The 23,517-nt window shown below is 31.7% G+C and overlaps 1 protein-coding gene across 1 annotated transcript in view; it reads left to right on the top strand.

The window, feature by feature from the left end:
* The first annotated feature begins 505 nt into the window (after positions 1-505).
* Positions 506-23,517, top strand: part of LOC108905304 (leucine-rich repeat and immunoglobulin-like domain-containing nogo receptor-interacting protein 2) — a 119,916-nt gene continuing 96,904 nt past the window's right edge. Inside the window, exon 1 of the mRNA XM_018708112.1 lies at positions 506-747. Within this exon, the coding sequence (XP_018563628.1) occupies positions 691-747 (57 nt within the window). The 5' untranslated portion in view covers positions 506-690. The remainder of the gene's footprint in view (positions 748-23,517) is intronic.

Raw genomic sequence — 23,517 nt, 5'->3', positions numbered from 1 at the left:
TTTTTTTTGTCATACGTAGGGCACGTTTCTTTTTTTCATCCCCCATAATTCGGCTAAATCATAAGAATCTTATAAATTGTTTACTAAAAGATAAACAAATATGTATCCAGCAATCGAGTTTAACGCATGACCTACGTGTTTTAGAGTCAGAGTAGTGATGTGCCATGTTTCGTTAATACCTACATAAAAATTGTACAGTTAAAAATATGGTAGGAAAATGGTATCTGCAGCCAAAAAATGGTAGAAAAATGGAAAATGGTATCCTCAAAAAACTTATAGGTATGATAGGTGAAAAAATGGTATAAATACCATAAAAATGGTATATCTGGCAACACTGGTTCCGATATTGCCTCTCCCCTTAAACTTACAGCCTCTCAATGGGATGGGAGCGGAATGGGAACAGGGAATACTCGGGGTGTAGTTCGGTTCTCGGCCGTCGCGCTGCGGAGGCGCTGCCGCCTGTACGGCTACAGACCAAGTCGGCAAGTCCGTTCGGCAGCGTTCATCAGTGTGTTTGGAGCGTTAGTTTAGTACACAGTGCGTGTAGAGGCAACTCTGAACGGTGACACACACGGACTCTAGTCCCGGAAAAAATGATTTAACATTGATTAGTGTTTGATGTTATAGTTTTATTTTCAGTGTTTTATTATTATTTGTTTGATGACCCAGTTCTCTTGAGTTTGTACCAGTATGGATAAGTTAAGCCTTATTGGATATGTAAACACCCGAGCATCAACTTTTGCAACAGTAAGTCGTAGGCTCACGCTGTCTAGGTGTATAGTGCGAGATTTAATCACTACCTGATGTAATAGAGGTCGTTTGGTGGTATTAATTGTTACCAAGTGCGACATGGACTTGATCTTGGACTTTTATTAAATGCAATTATCGCGAAACCGGTACGTAGAAACCAGCAATCTCCAAGTAAAAGTTAGCATAATTCCAGATTCCACACAACTTTTTATCGGTACTTTCGGTGCATACCTGTGCAGTTACTACCGAGCGTTAATTAAGAATCTGAAATCATTGACAGTTAGGATATGTTTAACGCGTTGGAGAAATTTTAGTACTTTTGCTGACAGGCCAAAATTAAACTGATGCCGCGAATAGATCATGGTGAAAATTTATGGGGATGAAGTGAAGGTACGTGCGTAGTAAGAGAAGAGAGGGAGGAACCAAAAATTGATTTAAGGGAAAAGCGATATAATGTCAGCAGGAACTGCAGAAATAGTTTGTCATTATTTTTTTTTTGCTTCTGACATTGAAATGTAAATTCTAAAGGAGCAAAAAATGTTAAATACTAAATTTATGACTATTAGTAAGTAATATGTAAAAATTGTTTATACTACCACAAAATATATTTTGAAATCGAATGATTTTATGTCTACTTGCACTAATTTTTTTTTCAATTGCTCGATTGAAATTAAAAATAAAAATATCAACTCGATTTTTTAAAAGTAGATACGTACTGCCGATAAAGGGAAAGAAATTAAAAAATCATGTAGGTAGCCGCATTCAGTGTTAATATACATTTTGCGTTTTTCTTTAATTATAGTTCTTGTTGTAGTTGTTTCGAGAGATGTCAATTTCGTTTAAATTCAAAACGAAAAGGATGACAGGATTTATCATGATACCTATAAACTTAGTTCGCAATTCCACAATTTTTTATTACGTTACTAGGTATAACTTTAAGACCCGATTATCTAGGAATCACAAAATAATAAAAAAATAGTTCCTGTGGATATATGTCCGGAAAGACTTCGTTTTTGAGTGCATTGAAAATTAATGAAAAAATTTCCTGGTAAGTACCAGGCCTTTTAAGATCAAGAACAGTGAGAAAAAAAATGTTGGTACAAATTTTATTTCATTGTTAAATAGACTTACCTAAATTATTATTTTCATTATTTCAAAAATATATCCATGTCACGACACTTGGACTTTTTAAATGCATATACATGGGTATGACGTTTTAAAATTTATCTGCATTCAGACGAAATGAAACAACAACATATTTTTGTAATCTTTAGATACCACTTGCAACCGTGCAACACTTTACAAGAAAAAGAAAATTGTGAGTGAAAATGATTTAAGTTCACCCCGGAAAGTACGACGTTGTATGCAAAAACTGTGGCATATAAATACTTTGTGAACAATCGGAAACTAAAGCTACATACACCAAATTTGAATGAAATTGCTTCAGCCATTTTTATAAAAATCATACACTAGTTGAACTACTTCCTCGACTATAGTTATTAATTTGCTGCAAAGATAAGTTAAAGAAATAACTTCATAGACAAACTAGTAATTAATAACTTAGGGTAACCACACTACCAAAAAATGTACACGTATTGCGGAAATCCCATTTTTTCCGAGAATTGCCTGATGGCTATTATTGCCAGCGACTGCTTTAAAATGTTTCTGAATAATTTGTTTAACCGTAAATCTCCATTTTTACAAGCTTTTATTTAACTTGCTTTGTTAGTATGGGTCAAATCTTGTAACTGAATTTTAAAAGAGTTATCCCCAACCGTTTGAGCTGAAATTTTGCATACCACGTTTAGTTTGGATGACAATGCATGGTGGCACTAAAAGATTGTTTTTTTAAAAAAATTTGTTTGTACATGAACTTATTTGTCATTTTTTAATTAAATGCGAATTTTTTATTGTATTTTCTACCTTGTACCCAATATCAAAATTGAACTGTTTTCGGGAAATTCAAAGTTTAGTTGTAAGAAGTTGATAATGTCCGAATAGCGACTTACCAAGAAGTCAGTGGAGGTCAATTTGAAGAAATGTTGAAATCATTTTTGCCCAAAATTTAATTACCTAATACATTTAATTTACAATATATTTTATTTTACAACAGACCTACGATTTTCTCAAATAGTTTAGTTTAGATTTGTGATACATGAAATATAAGAAATCGTAAGAAATTTACGTTGAATTAAAATATTAAACAGAAAATGGAGGTTTCTAGGTACTTAGTTAAGACAAATAAGTTTGACATTATGTCTTTTCTGGGGCAAATCTAAACTCATGAAATTTAATTTAAAAATCCACAACTGAAATGAAAAATTTATTGGTTTGAGCAGGAAATAAAGTGCCTTTTGAGTGAATCTATACTAACAACTTGCTCAATGTATATACACAATGCGATCGAATCCATGGCATGCTATAATTTTTTTCCAAGTTATTTTCGATATCGCATTAACGATTCTTTTATCGAAAATCTGACATTATTCAACATTATTTAAAATTCAGAAACTCCAAATGTCACGAAATTATGATTATCAGTAACTTTGCTACGAAACCTTAAATTCCTGAAATATGAAGAAATTATTTTAGTTTGATTATCTAGGGAACTTTGGAAATAAATTCAAAACGTAGGAACATGCGTCAAACTGTATACAGTGTGTTGAATACAATCAGCTCTTCAGTCTAGTATACAGTGAGATGTATTTTTACGGAATTTCTTACGAAAAAAGGCATGAAACCATGAGAATTTCTGAGAGACTGAAGAGACTGTCTGGTCAAGAAATGTATGAATAAATACTAAAAATTGCTATTACTTGATGGATAGATATAGTCAACAGTATATCTTTTTCCTCCAGGTCAATGTACATCGTCAGGTCATCGCGCATAATTCAAATATTCTAGTAAATAAATTACCCTTCATCTACTCTTCAAACGTATGATCACTAAGAATCACAAGTTCCACCATCAAGTTTGAAGCCAGATCGGTGGTGCTTCCAGCAGCTTTTTTCGTTCAAAGAATTCGCCAATAGATAGATAGATATTTATTAGTCCAGTAGATCACAATATCGGATATAGAACACGTCAAAAGATATAAACTAGTAACATAGAAACATATGTTATGTATTAAAATATTATAAAAAACCAACAATAATTATTAACAATAAAAGAAAAGAACCAATAAACTATTTAAAATTATATGCCAAGTAAGTGCTCACAGAAAAGTATTTTGATGCAATGTATTCTTAATTAAAATTATAAATCTAGTAAAATTTTGGCTTTTTATAGATGCTGGTAGATTTGACTTATAAAGGTCTATGCAAGCCATATTTTAAATTTGTTCCATATCTTGTAGGATAATCATGAAATTTTGAATATTGAATTTGGAAATGTTTTGTTTGACAAATTTTAAAGTTTCAAGCACATATAAACAAGGCAACGTTAATACTTTTTTTTTTGTTACAAAAGTAGATCTGCACGGTTCAGAATACCTTAATCCGAACATATTTCTTAAGGCACGTTTTTGTAGTATAAATATTCTATTGGAAGCTATTGATTCGAAATTTGAGTGATAAAATACTCTAGTAGCATCTTGATCAGCTTAGAGCAAAGTATAAACCGGCACATTTTTGACATACTTAATCAACATGATTTTTCCATGACAATGTATATATGTAAACCTAAAAGCTTAAAACAAATCACCTGTTCTATATACTTCCTATTCAATGATACCAAAGGACTACTAGCACATATTTACTAGTATAATTAGAAGGTAAGGAGTGGAATTGTAATATACAATTTTCTCGATTCCTCACAAGATTCATTTGAAAATATGCTTGTATATATCTAAGATTTACATTTGTCCATGTTGTCATACCTGTTTGTTGTCATGGCAAGCTAACATTGTTATGTCATTCGCCAATGCAGTATAAGAGGTTGATGTACATAACTTTCCAAGTCATTGCAGTATAACAAAAATAGTAGGGGACCTAGTACACTTCCTTGTGGAACATCAATTGTTACAGGTAGTTTACACCAAGAAATTGAACAAATTGTTCCCTGTTTGTTAAAAGTCCCTAAATAAGTCGTGACACAGTCCTCTCATGCCATATCGTTCGATTTTATTTAGAAGCAATGAATGATTGACACAATCACACGCTTTTGACGAGTCCACAAATAAAGCTAGAATTTTATCATTCGCATCTAATTTTTTATATATACTGTCAATAATATTTAACAATGCCGTTATAATAGACTTATTTTCAATATTAGATTGTTTACCTCTAAAAAATGTATAGTGTTTGACCAATCATTTTAGTTATTTACGTATCTGAATCTAGCGTGTAATTGGTTAACGCTGAAAGCTTGGACAAACCATTAAGCGGTACGTACGAGGTATGCTATTAAAGTACAAATACCAATACTCGGCTATAAAACCACAGAAAACACCTTAGGAAACAGTAGAAAATGCATTAGGTACCCTTTGCTCCCACGTATGCGAGACAAGATCAAGCGAGAACGTGCTTACCTTCTGTGAACTCTTGCAAAAGGCGTTTTGCACGCAAGCTGCCGTCACAAGCAGACATAAAAATATCCGCGTTATGTACTGAAGGGAATGCTTCCTGCATATGTCTCGAAGACTCCCCTGTATCTAGCCTGTGCGACTCCTCGCGACACAAACTGATTGACGTCGAGATTTCTCGTTGAACGTTCACATACCTGCCTTCGGAAACTTTCCAGTATACCTTCTGCAGTACATCGGCAAGTAAAGGCATGTGTGAAACTCGGGTAAATAAAATAAATGAAGTCTACGTACGCCACAGCTGTGGAATCATTACGATACGGCCGTGTTTGAAATTCCTCGACGGGGCTTACGCCCATGGTGAAAATAATAACGTTAAAAAGTTATTACCGCCATTTAGCGAGCTTCCCAGGAACGAGAGGAAAAAAATGTTGTTGGGGTGGCGGATATGTAGGTCAAAGGACATGCAGCGTAATGAGAATGAGTAAATAGGAGGAGTAATAATACTAGATAGCCTCATATTATGTGTCAGAGATAAGGTAGATCAGTTTCTGACAATCTCAAATAATTTAAAAACAAAAAATCTTTTACACAGAGGGCCCCTTGAAAAGTCTTCGATTCTAATACTGATTTTTTTAAATAAAACACCAACATTGTTGGAAACATAGTCTGCTGAAATCGAGGCTGAAATAATCTATTTACAAAACCTTATAGGTCATATCGTTAAACGGCTTTTACATATATGTTATAATCTAAAATTTAAACATGTAAGTTCTATGATAATTTTACAAGTATGTATGTTTGTCATTCATTTGATTTATTTATTGACTAGTAGGAAGACTCACTACAGACTTGACTGAAAAAAATTGTATAACTATAATTTAGTAAGTGTAAATTATTATTTATAGGCTGAAATAATCTATTAACAAAACCTTATAGGTCATATTGTTAAACGGCTTTTACATTCAGGGTGTCAGTTTTTTGTAGTAGGATTCTAACAGTTGATAGAGAATAATTTTTTAATAAGAAAAGTTCCTATAAACGTAGGTCCTAGAACGCTTCGGTTGTGAGTATAGGTTATTGAAAACAAACTTTTTTAAAGAATTTCTAAAAGATCTCTAAAAGACCAACATATATTGAACTTAAATTTGCTATTAATAACACATTAGTTATGGTGAATAAAACAAAGATATCTGTTATCCATTTCACACACCAGTGACGTGCCTGAGATGGGTTAATGATCCCTTTAAAAAAACAATTCGTACGGCCGTGGATTTTTCTGGAAAATAACATAGTTTCTAAATTTTTTAATCAATTCTGAACAAAACAGCTCTCTCAATTTTTTATAAAATGAACGGTTTTTGGTTAAATTAATTTGGCATGAAACTGTTCCAACGATATTGGTAATACATTTATAAGAAAAATATGATGTACCCTGAAAATCAACAAAAACGATTAAATGTGATAACGTTGACAAGAACGCAAACATTGTGTAACGTATGTGTGTCAATTAGTTCTTTTTTAAGTTCCGTGTTTGCTTTTTTCATGCCAAATTTCAGTTTAATATCTGTTGGTCTTTTAGAGATATTAAGAAAAATTCTTAAAAATGTTTGTTTTCTACACCCTATATCTCACAAACGAAGCGTTTTAAGACCTATGTTTATAGGAACTTTTCTTATTAAAAAATGATTCTCTATCAAATTATTCATTCCATCGTTTTTGTTGATTTTCAGTGCACATTATATTTTTCTTATTAATTCATAAATGTATTAGGTACCAATATCGTTGGAACAGTTTCATGCCAAACGAATTTAACCAAAAACCGTTCATTTTATAAAAAATTGAAAGAGAGCTGTTTTGTTTAGAATTGACTAAAAAATTTAGAAATGATGTTATTTTCCAGAAAAATCCACGGCCGTACGAATTATTTTGTTAAAGGGGGCAGTAACCAGTAACGTGCCCACCTCAGGCACGTCACTGGTTTGTGAAATGGATAACAGATATACCTATTTGTTTTATTCACCATAACTAATGTGTTATTAATACCAAATTTCAGTTCAATATATGTTGGTCTTTTAGAGATATTAAGAAAAATTATTTAAAAGAGTTTGTTTTCAACAACCTATATCTCACAAACGAAGCGTTCTAAGACCTACGTCTATAGGAACTTTTCTTATTAAAAAATTATTCTCTATCAACTGTTAAAATCCTACTACAAAAACTGACTCACCCTGTATGTTATAATCTAAAATTTAAACGTGTAAGTTCTATGATAGTTTTACAAGTATGTATGTTTGTCATTCATTTGATTTATTTATTGACTAGTAGGAAGACTCGCTACAGACTTGACTGAAAAAAATTGTATAACTATNATGTGTCAGATATAAGGTAGATCAGTTTCTGACAATCTGTCAAATAATTTAAAAACAAAAAATCGTTTACACAGAGGGCCCCTTGAAAAGTCTTCGATTCTAATACTGATTTTTTTAAATAAAACACCAACATTGTTGGAAACAGGAGGAATTAAATTTTCTTTATAGTTTTTGAAATAATAACATAGTCTGCTGAAATCGAGGCTGAAATAATCTATTTACAAAACCTTATAGGTCATATTTGTTAAACGGCTTTTACATATGTTATAAAATTTAAACATGTAAGTTCTATGATAGTTTTACAAGTATGTATGTTTGTCATTCATTGATTTATTCATTGACTATAATTTAGTAAGTGTAAATTATTATTTATAGATCAATATTTTCGATATACAGGGTGATTCACAAATGTTAACCAAAAATGAAACTTCCTATTCTTTGGTGAATTTTAAGGGGAGTCTTTCTTATAAAGTTTTTATCTAGGACGCTTCGTTAAAAAGATACAGGGTGTTAAAAATAAAAATATTTTTAATTTGTTTAAATAATTTAAAAACTAGTAAGTGAAATAATTTGAAATTGGGCACATGTATTTATGAATCTGAGGGCTTTTTCTAAAATTTACATACTCCAGCGGCGGAGATACAGGGTATCGGTGGCATATTTTANGTGTTATAAGTAAAAATATTTTTAATTTGTTTAAATAATTTAAAAACTAGTAAGTGAAATAATTTGAAATTGGGCACATGTATTTATGAATCTGAGGGCTTTTTCTAAAATTTACATATTCCAGTGGCGGAGATACAGGGTATCGGTGGCATATTTTAGAAAATTGAAAGACGAATCCGAAAATAGCATGGTTGTTACCGTAAAGCAGTGACGTACTATTTTAGTTAAAATATGCCACCGATACCCTGTATCTCCGCTACCGAAGCATGTAAATTTTAGGAAAAGCCGTCGGATTTTAGACAATGTTTACATAAATACATGTGCCCAATTTCAAATTATTTCACTTACTAGTGTTTAAATTATTTAAAAAAATTAAAAATATTTTTTGAAGTTTAACACCCTGTATCTTTTTAACAGCGTCCTAAATAAAAACTTTATAAGAAACTCATTTTTGGTCATTTGTGAATCACTATGTAGATTAGACAACAAATTTGAAATGTAAAATTTACATTAACTTAAATTTATATAACTTCGTCAGTTTTGAATTTAAATCAAAAATGATATATTCATACATAATTTTTGTAAATACCTACTGTTTTTTCTATCTCCTGCAAAATGACCCGGATTGAGAGGTTTTTAAATCTCAGATGATATCTAATTATTCAATTAATGGCATGCCTACGGACGTGCTTCTTCTGTAAATCAAGTTTTTACTAAGTGCTTGTTTTTCACGATGGAACGCGGAGACCTAGGTTATTATAAGAGATTTGAGTCAAATTGGGATTTGTTTTTTTTTTCAAATAAATTAATCGACACTTTGACGTTTTAATGAAAATTTAACTATTTAACTTTTAACTATTTAACTATTAACTTAGTAAGATATTCTGTTTTCAAAGCAATTTCTCTAATAATTTCAACTAAAACAAATAGGGAAAGAATAGTATCATGACTAGTACACTTTAAAGGGTCATCCCTTTTGTCAATGCATACTTCAAAACAAAAAAGATCAAATTTCTCTTCTGCGTGTTATTCATTATCGAATTTCACCAGAAATGCGTACACTTGGCTCTTTGACACAAGAAAAAAAAATATACTTATATTTTTTGTAAAAAAAACCACGAATAATGAAAGTCTATGCTTCAGCTTCTGAAACGTTTTTTTGACCAATATCTCAAACGTACGCTTGGCACTTTAAGACAAGAAACAAATATACATATTTTGTAAAAAAAATACCACGAATAATGAAAGTCTATGCTTCAGTTTCTGAAACGTTTTTTATTACCAATATCTCAAACGCAACAAATGATACGTATTAAAGTTAAACTTCTGTACGTACAGAATAGGTATGAGCATGAAGTATAACAGAACTTCATATAGCAACATTTCACTCCATACACCATGTATTATGAGGAACATGAAATGTTCCTTTTTAAAAATATATTCCGCACATGAGTTTTCTAGGAAGATCTGTTGAATATTTGAACTACTGATTATTTTATTCCGCAAAACCGATTCAGGTAATATATATGTATTTTTAAATATTAAACTCAATTTTCCTAGCATTTTCATTTATAATATCAAAATCTCGATGTACAGCTTAAAGATACACCTACGACTTATGTTAGATACCTGTAAGTATTTAGCTCAAGAAAGATATGGTTCATATAAACTTAATTACTATTATAAATTAAAAAAAAACATTTTATTGAATAAAGTAACTTTCCGTAAAGTTAACTAAGTTACTTTAGTTACTTTAAAGATATATAAATATGTAAACATGTGCATTTTTTATTCAAGTCATATAGAGTGTAACCAAAACTTGGTCACTAATTAACGAGAAAAGTTCATATAAGCACTAAAGCACTTTGTTCTGGAGGTACAGGGTGTTACAAGAAAAAAATGGAGGCAATTTCATTCAAATTTTACAAAAATGGTTTCTTGCTAGGAAACTAGGAGACACCGTTTTCCAGATAAATAGTATAAATTTTATTCTTTGTATAGATAATTATTGCTAAAAGTGTCATAACATCGACTTATCAAATAAAAATAATAATTTAAAAAATCACTTTCATGAACAAAATAAAATATTTATGATCTCAATTAATTAATTTAAAATATTTTTTTTTAATTTGTGACACTGAAGTTTGGTCATGCAATTTAGTTACACCATGTATACGCGAAACTACGCCTTAGACAATATGACAGTGATATTATCTTCTCTTTTAAGCAAAAATATTATTTTGGTCTCCAAAGACAAAAACATAAATGTCAAGTAAGGTTTTGCAAATTAAAACACTAAATTAACTAGATTTATATGCACCTCTTTATCAATTAACTGGATTTCAACGGAACACGCTACCCAAAAATATATAAAAAAAACTAAAATTACTTGACGAATGTCATGATTTTTTTACTTTTGTTGCGAAATATCGTAGTTGTTATTGATACAGATTTTTTATATTTATAAAACATTTATACCCTCCTTTATACCTAAGCTAACTAAGAGGTATAAAAGACTTGCTAGATAACATAAACCTAATCTGAACGCTTGCAATTAACAGACTAATAATGTTATTTTCCAAATAAAGGAAACAATTACAGTTTTACAAGAATGGAAACGCCTCAACCGAAAATTAATTAATAATCCCATTAAATAATTATTTATAATTAAACGGATACTAAACAGTCTATTGACAGCTAACACCTGTGTGTAAAAGTGCGAAGTGAAATGCGTCTAATTTATTAACAACAACATAACACTCAGACAAATAATACCGTCTATTATTGCGTTTTCGGTGTGACGAAAGAACTTATTAACTATTTATAAAGTAATAAATTAAATGTAATGGAGATGTAAATGTAATATTACTTTGTGGGTAAGTAGGTAAGTTGGAAAACAGTTTTGAAACTGAAATCGGTTTAGGAAGTTGTACACGGTACTTTGGTTTTTAAATAATGTATATAGTGCCGAGTTAGACAATACAATAATATTTTTGGTCACGTAATGCAGTGTACATACGTATTTTCAAAGGCATTCAATATTATATAACGGTCATTTTAATAATATGGCTAAGTAAAAATTAGGAAGTACTCATAACGTTAATATACTCTTTGTTTAATAATTTGTCGTTAATTGTTTTCATAATTTGTTTGGCTGATCGGTTATTTTAATGTGAGCAGTAACAATAGTAATGTACAGGGTTTTGGCAGTTAATTACTCGGGAAATAATGATCGTACAAAAGTCCAAGTAAATAAGTAAAGTAATAAATAAAAAGTTAAATAGTAAGTTACAATTTGAATGTCTATGTGTACCTAAAGGTTAGGCAAAGTTCAATATGGATATTACTGATGCCTGTCATACTCTTCAATAACTTTAAATGAAGATATACTGAGAGATTTATATAATTTATACAGTCATATTATTTACTTACATCAAAAATTATTTACAACATATTTGGGTAGTTAAAACACTCCATAAATGAATCTAAACATGCCTACTGAACAACTAACACAGTTCTTTACGCACGCGCGGTAACACTGGGTGATCACATGATTAATCTGATTGGTTGAGCCAAATCAAGTCGTGTAAATTCACTCTTTTATTCGTTATATTATCAAATGTAGTAAAACACATAAAATTAATATTCCTAAAACATGTATAAAAATTTAAAACCTGCAGTGCATTCTTTAAAGTTTCAAAAGCTGAGGTGAACCACAATTTACCTCATCTATTAATATTTAATGAAATGTTTGCGCCCTAAATGACAGATTTTCGCCCTCTGTGAAAAACTGAAATACACAGTATTGCATTTAAACCTGTTAGGCGTTTTTTATGCATGTTACACATGGTTATTATTAAATTCCAATTTTTATAAAATCTATTTTCCAGCCACATTTGAGTTCATTACTTTATTAGACGGAATCAACGGGTTTTCAATGTGTGTAGACTAAACAGTTCGTTGGACGATAGTATTATCAAAGAACAAACAAATATTGACTGAAGGTAAATACATGTATAATAAATGGAGAACAAATTGACGGACAATAGAACTCTACCATTAATATTTGATCCTGAACGATTTTGAATGGTTAAATTACAAGTTATTTTGAGGTTAGTTATTTTGATGTGAGATACTTGAACCGTTTCCTGGATATAAACCAGAAACTTTAAATGACAGTTAAAATACCGATGGAGATAAGAAGTCATATTTTGATTTTAAATAGCCATTTATTGACAGTTCCTGCTTACATTTGTCTGATATACGTTTATGTATTTTTATGAGTGTGTTGTTAACAGTGGAATTTCTACTGGTAAAAAACACGTATGCACAGCATTACTCATGAACTGATATATTTAACCACTAATCATCAGACCATGATAAATAAAATTGCCCCGTTTTGTGGAATACAAACATACGACGTATCATAATATTATCGAGTTGAACAAATAATTGTTTTCTTGAAAAGGGGTTAAGTAATGTACACGTATCTGCTAATGTACACGTATGTTCTAATGTAAAATTAAAAGAATTTTTTCTTAGTACCACAAAGTAGTTTATTCTTCCTCAGTGACAAATCTATGATAATCTGGACCTCTATTTTATATACCGGGTGATTTTTTTAAACTGAAACTATCTCGAGAATTAATGTTCATAATCAAAATTTAAATCATTCCACGGAAGGAATACATTAGTACTAAAATTAGCCTCCCATCCTCCTCCTTGTAGGTGGAGCGAAGGATAACTTTGAAATCTTAAACAGCAACTCTTTTTTTATTACAGATTTGGATTCTATACGTCTAAAAATAAGTTTGAAACATTTGTTCAATTCGGCGAAATTCAATTTTTTCGATTTCTCCTACTGAACCTATGCGTACGATTCCGCAATACGTTTGCTATAATAATCAAGTATTAGTATTATAACAAATTTTATCTCTCAAATTTCCAATTTCTGAAAAATGATGTCAAGAAACTACTATTATTGTAACAGGCGTCCTTTTTGGGTATTTGGTCAATGCGATATCCTTCGCTTATGACTTATTATAATAGTACTTGACTAAATCTGCTTTCAAATGAATGTATTTTGTTTTAAAAGTACCATTTCTTTTCTTAAAAATAATTCTTATAAAAATGTTTTATTATGGTTACATTTCACGTTTGTGTTACATATCTTTCTTCATATTTTATTAACTGCAGAAACACAAAATAAAGGTACAAAAAAAGAAGTAACTGTAAGAAACAACTCATTTTAATCAAGCACTCCCAAGGGGACAGAAAGCTACTATGTCCGCGTCGTTGTAGTTTATTCATCAGCGATTTACAGGTAATAATTTCCCAGTTATTCGAAATTTGCAACGAATAAACTTTTGATGACGAATTTCGAAACGTGGTATTTTTCATTGCAAACACATTGCAAAATCGTATGCATAAGTTCTCGGTAGGAGAAATCGAAAAAAATTAAGTTTCATCGATTACAGTGCCATCTATCAGGAATGGGGAAAATTTTTTCATACAAATCCTACTCACTTTTAGCTGTAGAATCCGAATCTTCAATAAAAAATAGGGATTCTTATTTAAAATTTCAAAGTTATCCCCGCCGCACAGTGATTAAAATTGAAAATTTCTCGTCAAAATGTGCTCGACAGCATCGAGAGCGGTCAAACCACTTGGTTTATTTTTAATTCCTGAAACATTGTACCTTAACAGTTCACTGCAAAAAAGAAACATGGGATAAATATAAACATAATAAAAGGCTGAGAAAGTAAACAGTAATATTTATTACATCCAATTATCTGGATACTATGTATAGGGTTTTTGGAAATGTTGGTACAAAATTTAAGGGGGTGAAAGTAGGGCCAAAAATAGTAAAAAAGTTCCTATAAACATTGGTCCTCCGGAGCACCGTTACTGAGATAACTTAAAATAACTTTCTTTCTAATTAAGATGACGGAATGAAAATTGTAGGTAATAATCATACCGTAAGGGTCTTTATCTACCATAAGTTTCATCAAAACCGGTTATAAATAAGGATAGTTTTGTAACTACTCTTAACAGAAATTTTTCTTTTTTTTTTATTGCTTTGAATAATCAAGCAAATAATATTATTTTTTAATGAATTAGACTTTTTTGAAGAAATAATGTCCACTTTTTTTTCGAATTCTGCGTAGTCAGAAATAATTATTTTTTAAATAATCTATGGCTCAGAACAGTAACATTTTTTAACATTTTGACATAATAGGCATCTTTCATGGTGACAGTTTCGTTGCAATATTAACGATTGCCATTTTCGCGTGCGATATCGTTTAAATTCTTACGTTTCTTTATCTTCTTAGTTGTGATCTTTGTGCTTGACTTTGCATTTCATTCGATTTTTTTACAACCATGAATCATCATGAGCAGACGCTCTTCTTACACTCGCAGTAGGATTAAATTCAAAAAATCTTGAAATTACTTCGTCTAAATCGTATATCTTGGAGTTAGGGCTCCTGATTCCATAGCTCTTGCATGAATTTTCCGAAACAATCTTGCAGAGGGTTGCCTTCTATCAGGATAACATTGCCGATACTCTGAGCCGCCAGATTATTTCCATTACAGAAACCATAAATAAAATGCATTTCGGCATATTTATGGTTAGTAAAAGCATGATGGTTCATGGTTGTAAAAAAATCGAATGAAATGCAAAGTTGAGCACAAAGATCACAACTAAGAAAATAAAGAAACATAAGAATTTAAATCATATCACGCGAAAGTGACAATCATTAGTATCATTACAATGAAACTGTCACTATGAAAGATGCCTAGATACTAGATACGTAAAATTGTTTTAAAAAACGTTATTGTTCTGAGCCATACATTATTTAAAAAATAATTATTTCTCACTAAACTACGCAGAATTCGAAAAAAAACGCAGTCATTTTTTCTTCAAAAAAGTCTAAAATTCATTAAAATTTTTAATTAATTCATTATTTGTTTGATTATTCAAAGGAATAAAAAAAATTCGAAAAATTTCTGTTAAGAGTAGTTACAAAACTATCCTTATTTATAACCGATTTTGATGAAACTTATGGTAATTAAAGACCCGTATGGTATGATTATTACCTATAATTTTCATTCCGTTGTCTTAATCAGAAAGAAAGAGAGATATGGAGAGCCATATCTCGGTAACGGTGCTCCGGAGGACCAATGTTTATAGGAACTTTTTTTACTATTTTTAGCTCTACTTTCACCCCCTTAAATTTTGTACCAGCTTTTCCAAATACCCTGTATTATTACTTTATATAAAACTACTAAACCTCAAACCGCATACTGGAATTTATAGGTTTTAGGGTTTATAAGTTGGATTTATAGGTTTTGAGGTTTATTTAACTTGTTTGGATTCGGGATTTATGGATTTCGGGATTAATTATTTATTCTCCATATTTTGGGGTTTCGGTGTTTAAGTTATCGTTCATGGATTTAGGAGCGCATGAGGTTTGCGGTTAACGAGTTTTATATAAAATACTATATACATAATATCTAGATAATTGGATGTAATAAATATTACTGTTTACTTTCTCAGCCTTCTATTATATTTATATTTATACCGTGCTTATTTTCTGCAGTGGACTACAAAAGTACAATGTTTAAGAGGCCTCTATAGCAAATAGACAACCAGCAATACATTTTTATAGATTTTATTACACAGTTTGTCTAAATATTAATTAATACACAATTTCCTCCATTTTAATGCAGATTTTCTTTAAAATGGAGTTAGTTTGAAACCCAAATTACTTTTTTGTTGTAAAGAAATTTGTAATTTGCCGCTTTTGAACAAGCGGCATCATAAATTGCTGGCTGTCTATTTGATATAGAGACCTCTTAAGGATTATTTTTAAAAAATCAAGTGGTTTGGTCGCTCTCCATGCTGTTGAGCAAATTTTGACGCGAAATTTTCAATAATCACTGTGCGCCGCACCCATAGGAAGAGGGGGGGACTAATTTTAGCACTAGTGTATTTTCTCCATGGTATAATAAAATTTTGATTACAGACATTTCTTTTAGTAGAGCGCTTATTTTTAAAATATTTGAAAGGATCAGATAAAAATTCACCGGTTTACGTAAGTCAAAGGTTTTTAAATTTTAGGTATAGAATCCTAGTTAATTTTATACAGTAATGTAATATACATTTTTTAAAATTGAATTTAGTTTGGTTATATGCACCGCTAAACTTTTTTAAGAGCTTTAACGCTTTTTTTCTCGAAAACTAAGCTTCCTGATATTAAAGTACACTAATTTTTCATAATCTAAACTAAATTTCTCTGTAATAATAGTTTCTTTAACAATGCGAGTCTTCGAAACAGATTTTTCGACTTTGTAACAAAAACTTGTTATTTTTGCTTGATTCTTTGCACCAGCTAAAAGTGTCATAGCTTTAATTTATACACGCGAAATACATTATTCATTATCCATGTGAAAAAAGTTAGCCTCTCCGGTTGAAAGCCCGATTTATAAATATCCGTGGTTTCACTATTTTACGAAACAACTCAAATAGCTATTACAAGGCTGGTATCAGTTTGAAAGCTGTTGACTTGAATTTATATTAATAATTATTTTGGTCCTTGAAAACATACGCTAGAAAATTATTCCAAAAATACTTAATAAATTATTTTGAACACATTGGTGTGGATATATCGTTCCCTGTAATTAAAATACCTCCCAAATCTACAGGTGTTACAAAAATTGTTATTCCTGTGGCGACACACGCAGCGAAACTGACTGGAGTGTGTTCGTGAAATAATTCAAAATAAGCCTGGACTAACAACCGTGCATTGCAAACAGGCATTTAATTAAATACAATAATCTGTTTATTGCTGTGGCGTAAAATAAACGCTGGAAAGGTTCATATTAATTGTCTATACAGACAATTACAGGAGAATGTCATCGAATAAATAACAGCAGCAAGTAGACCGAAGATAAATTTTAGTTGCCTTCCACATGTTTTTTTTTTTGTTTGCGTCCCAGTAGTTTGTAACATTTACATATATTTAATGCAACATAAATAAATTATAAATAAACGTAGATATTTGTTGTTTATAAATCAGGCAAATATTAAACAACGACGCACTGTCATTGAAAATACATAAAATAAGCGTTAATTGCAAAAATGGAACCACTTCAATAATTATAGTCTGCAAATTTATACAGTGTGGCCCATTAAGAAACAAGGGCACCCAAAAATTTTGCCACTTCTTGCGGAACGGCGCTGATTTTATGAATACCGACCACCATTCGATGACACATTCCACTAACTTATCTGAAAAATATCGTGATGGATGTAAAGCAACATAATTTCGATAAAAACTTGAATAGTTGTCTCTCAGCACAATAAAAGAACGTGGTGTCTTAAATATAAATTATCAGGTGTACTATTCAAAAAGCAATCAACTTACTCCTTTGTAAATACGTTTTTTTCGCACGTACCTAACTTTAAATATTTGCTTATATCAATCTCCTTTTTTATATCCAACGTTGACCGCAACATTGAATGTTGTGACGGCTTCATTTTATTTATTTGCTAAGTTTGAGAAATACACCATCAGTGCATTTTCTGAATACAACTTAATGTTTCTTTATGTGCACCAATCCATAAAATGTTGGTAGACGCATTAATAAATTTCTCGAGATGTTTTGGGAGAAGATTCAAAGAATCCTTTCACACACTCCAGTATATCCTTAGGTAAACCTAAATCTTCATTAGATTATATTTTTATAGATTTCAGCAAATTGAACCACAATCACATATGAACTCAGTTAGCAATTGTGACGACTAATGTTTGACAAAGTATCCATGACTACATCGATATATCCTACTTACCTACTTTGATTTATTATCCAAATTTGGTTTGAATAACTTCAAAGTGCAAATTAATAATTAAATGAGGTCTTTCGGTTGGAGATAAAATAGCATGTTTTATTTGGATTAAAAGTCTTTTTTGTCCACAAATGTTTAATCCTAATATAACAATGTACTATTTTGGAACACGGTATTTTCGGAATAAATTTTACTAACTGGTTAACACCCCACTATCTCAAATTTCATCAATTTATAATGTGCAATATTTTTTTACATACAGACTTAAAAATTTCTTAAGTTCCTATTTTAGTTTAAAAATAAAGGTGTTGGAAATAATAAGGAAGTTCGGCAATTACTGACACTACTGTTTATATTATAGCTGTGGTAGTGGTAAATAAATAGTATATTTTTAAGTTATTTGCAAATTTTCGGAGGCATTCCCAGAACCATCCACATTTTAAAATTCGAATAACAACTGAATAAAAATTAAAAATGTATAGCTGTGGGAAATATTCTGCAATACCTAAAGGATTGATGAAAATTATGAGAGGCGGTATTAGTGATTAATTTTGCATAATCTTCAAGCATTTCCGATGTCTCCTAAATATTTTTAAACTGAAATTGAAAACTGAAACAAAAAATACTTGAATTATGCATCCTAAAAGAAATTAGATACATAAACTCCTTAAAGCTAATATTAAACAGTATTTTATGCAATTACACTACATAATTGTCTGTCGCTGTCCCAACTAGTTCAGTGTTAAGTCGAGTGATATTAGTGTGATAGTTCTCTGGAATCAGTGTCTGCATGTTGCCAATATATCCATAGTTTTCCGAGTAGTTATTAGGGTTCATGTCCACTGTGATAGTACTCTCCGTCGACAATGTTATGCACGGTGATAATTACATTTACTAAGACGAGAGTATTTTCAATTGTCTAATTGTCTAAACTTGTTAATTGAGATAATGTGAGAGATGTCGCAATAGTGTGACAACGACTACCAATTTATCTAGACGGTGATAGTTGTTATCATGACAACTATCACATCCAAACTATCACAAAAACTATCGCGCCGTGTAAGTGAGCCTTCACTGTTATTATCATGAGTCCTTACCCGAAAAAATAGCAAAAGGTCTAGGGTTCTAGTTTAGGCCGGCTGTTATTAACAATGACCCCAAGACACTATGATAGTACTTTCCGTCGAGAGAATGTTATGCACGGTGATAGTAATACAATTACATTTACTGTGTCGAGAGTATTTTTAATGGTCTAGTTAATTGAATTAATATTAGAGAGATGTCACAATAATGTGACAACGACTACCAATTTATCTAGGCGGTGATAGTTGTAATCATGGCAACTATCGCATCCAAACTATCACAAAAACTATCGCCGTGTAAATGAGCCTTCACTGTTATTATCATGAGCCCTTACCCGAAAAAATAGCAAAAGGTCTAGGGTTCTAGTTTAGGCCGGCTGTTATTAATAATGACCCCAAGACACTATGATAGTATTTTCCATCGAGAGAATGTTATGCACGGTGATAGTAATAAGACAATTACATTTACCGTGTCGAGAGTATTTTTAATGGTCTAGTTAATAGAATTAATATTAGAGATGACAACGACTACCAATTCATCTAGACGTTGATAGTTTTTGTGATAGTTGTAATCATGGCAACTATCGCATCCAAATTATCACAAAAACTAGCGCCGTGTAAATGAGCCTTCACTGTTATTATCATGAGTCCTTATCCGAAAAAAATAGCAAAAGATCTAGGGTTCTAGTTTAGGCCGGTTGTTATTAATAATGACCCCCAGACCCCAGACACAGTGATAGTACTTTCCGTCGACAATTTTACTCACGATAATTACATTTGCTGTGGCGATAGTATTTTCAATTGTCTAGTTAAATGAGATAACCTGAGAGAGTTGTCGCAATAGTGTGACAACGAGTACCAATTTATCTAGACAGTGCTAGTTTTGTGATAGTTGTTGTCATGACAACTATCACATCAAAACTATCGCCGTGTAAATGAGCCTTCACCGCTATTATTATGAGTCGCGACTAATTATCGCAAATATTCCCGAGTTCGATTGTTACATAAAAAATATAATTGCTCACAGCAGCGAGAAACGTAAATTTTAATTATTTTAACTGGAAGTAATTTGTTTTTAAAGGGCAGCAACATCGGTTATAAGTGTTTTTTAATGAATAAACAAACCGCTACCGCAAAAGATAAAATGTATCCGCTAATTAATTTGCTTTCAACGTAATACGAATCGGGGATCTGTTGACACTTTCCTGAGTGTTGCTTAAAAAGCGTCATTTACATAAACAGCTCTAATTGCGAAACTTTTACGGAGCTTGTTATTTTTCACATAAAAGTTTTTTTTTATTGAGGTACACAAGAAATGTTCAAGTTACCAGCCAAACCAATTAATGGAGTATGCAATCGTTAAACGCGGACTATTAAATTAACGAACGTATTTCTCAACTTGTCCTCTAACTTGAAAGCTGGGTAGAAAGATTCAAAGCAGTTTTTCCTGTTCGCTTATAACGCTACAACGCAGCGCTGAGCAAAATGGGAAACCTGCCTCGCCATATTTTATTGCAAATTCATAACGACGATAAAAAATTTGTAACCCACACAACCTGAATTCATTATTTATGCCTACACGCTTTTAAATGTGCTGTTTTTATTTTTTGTGGCTTTATGAAATAATAAATAACCTATATGTTTAACGATATCTACGCTGCGATGATGTCATTTTTGCATATATTATCAATAATCTAGTAGGCAGTTTCGGTTTTATACGTTTTTTGTGTCTCTGTCCATGTTTAATGTCCGCATTAAAGGACATTTGAAAAACGATAGAAAAACATCAATATTGGTTTGCTAGAACCATCTAGTGCCAAAATAGCCAAGCAGAGTAAATTATATTTTCAATTTTTACACGATTCATAATTGGAACTGGTATTACATATATTGAATGTTATAGGACAAATAAGACAAATGTAGTAATTTCTCGTAAAATGACGAACAAAGACTATACAGGGTGATTCACAAATGGTGACTAAAAATGAAACCTCGTGAGTCTGAAGGTGAGTCATTCTATAAAGTTTTTATCTAGGACGCTTCGTTAAAAAGATACTCTCTTATGCTTTTCGAAAAAAAGCATGATTTTCGAGTAAAACTTAAAAAACGAATTGAAAACACCAGACCTCAACCCACTGGATTTCTTTTTGTGGGGTGCTGTTAAACGTCTGGTATACAGCGAAGAAATTAATACACTTGAGCGGTTAGAAGAAAGAGTATGCTTTTCATCAGATTCAGGCAACAATAAATTTCGAACAAATTACATTTTCGTTACTAAAAAGATGTCACGTATACGCATCAAAGAGATGCCACAGTACTTTCTGCCACATAGTGAGACGGGGTTACCCTTTTGACCGTAAAGTTGCCTTATTTTTTGTTTCGTCAGTCTTTTGTCTGGGGTCAGTATGTTTTCTGCAGTGACTAGGAGGAGTGTGTTTTTCTGTGCCATGGAGTGGAGTAAAGAAAAGATTTCCGGAGATTTCCGTTTCTTATTCTTCAAAATTGTATGATGAATAACAATATATGACGCATTATTGCAGTCAGGTTCATACTGCGAGTTTATGTTCCTGTGTCGTCTCGTAACCTTATTTTGTTACGTTACGGAATGAATGATACGACTAAAACCACACATACTTTCACAGCGAACCATGTCACCTTTTGCAACATGCCGCAACATGTTCGTTGCTACGTTACGGAGCATTGCCACAAGTGGATACCCGCCTTATGACAGGCGATATTTTCTATTTGATGATGACGAAGACGAATACTTATATACGAATACTTATAGCTGTCACAAACCCAATTTTATTCATTCGTGTTGAGGAAGACAATGAGCGCAAGCAGACAAATCGTGACATGTAGAGGCGAGACCGTAATGGATAAAACTAATCTAAGTTTGAAACAAGTTCCTGGGAAGTTCGCGACAGAATGCCTCACTATCCATAAGTTAAATTCAATAATGAAAGTGTTGACGGGTCCATTCGATACGGTCCATCTGAAACTCAAAAGATTCCTTGGAAATCTTACAATATCACCGCGTCCTTGCGGATCACGAGCTTCTGTATGAAACTATAAAGAAAATAAACTAGAATCAAATGACTTCCGTAAAGGTCCCTTAAGCTCACGGAGGCATCTCAGAACACGTTACGTGGAAATGACTACAATGCTATTACAGGAAGGTTTAAAAAGTGGCACACTCGGAATTGGTGAAGAAGGGCAGGAACGCCGTCCATAAGGGACAATTATGTTGTAAAGGCTTATTGGAATTACAGTGAAAAAACGATTTCGTTCATTGTTGTATAATGATCACATAAAGATTAAATATAGGTAGGACAGCCCGCGAATATTCTTTGATGTTTTAGCTGTAACTCAGTGGCATTGTCCTTTTGTTGTAATTATGTATAATTACTATATTGATGGAAGTGTTTTGAATAGATCGAAAAATCTAGGTGATCTTGGTCTGAGTTTCTAGAAAGATTTACTTCTGTTAACGACAATTTTGGATTTGTTGGAAATTGCAAGGAATTTTCCAAACGAGCAGACCATAACTGTTATACAATAGCTTTGGCAGACCCAAGTGTAATACTATTTTTTCTAAAAAATAATAGAATTTAGGAACTTTCAAAGTCAATTTATTCAGATAGCTGTCGCTACACATTGACAAAAAAATGTCGTATATTGTAACACTTCAAGAGACTTTTACATGCGCAAATACGACAGTTGAGAAACAACTAATTTTAACGCAACTTAGATGTACTGTCGAAACAAATAAGATTCAACACAACATTAGACTATTAATCGATGTTTTTCTTTTTCCCTTACTGCTTACATCGAGGCTTATACCTTTAGCTGGTATTAAAAAAATAGATTTGACATTTGTTTGTATGAAATATAGTTATCATAAGACCAAAAATGTGTTTTAGGTATCTTATGAGCTTTGACCTTCATATGCGCAGAAACATAATTCCGACCGTCGCCTAAATTATTCTACGTTCTAAAAACATTACACCTATTATTCACAGTCTCTCTCGAGCTCTCGTAGCGTAAACAAGCCTTTGATCCGATTACAAATATCATAATAAAATGGCCTATTCTTTATTATTTTAATTTAAACAATAAAAATATATATAACGAGCGTTCGCCAGTTGACTTTATTGATACCCGAGCGCCTTAGTTCATTTCTACTTGTAATGATGCACATGGTCTAGTTCTGAGTCAATGTTTTCACAACGTGCTTATTAGAAGAATTATGCGGTTACGCCACGCCTTTCGCGC

Source organism: Anoplophora glabripennis, unplaced genomic scaffold (genome assembly GCF_000390285.2).
Source record: "Anoplophora glabripennis isolate ALB-LARVAE unplaced genomic scaffold, Agla_2.0 scaffold160, whole genome shotgun sequence".
Lineage (NCBI taxonomy): Eukaryota > Metazoa > Arthropoda > Insecta > Coleoptera > Cerambycidae > Anoplophora > Anoplophora glabripennis.
The sequence above is the reverse complement of the archived record's forward strand: the minus strand, read 5'-3'. Positions and strand labels throughout refer to the sequence as shown.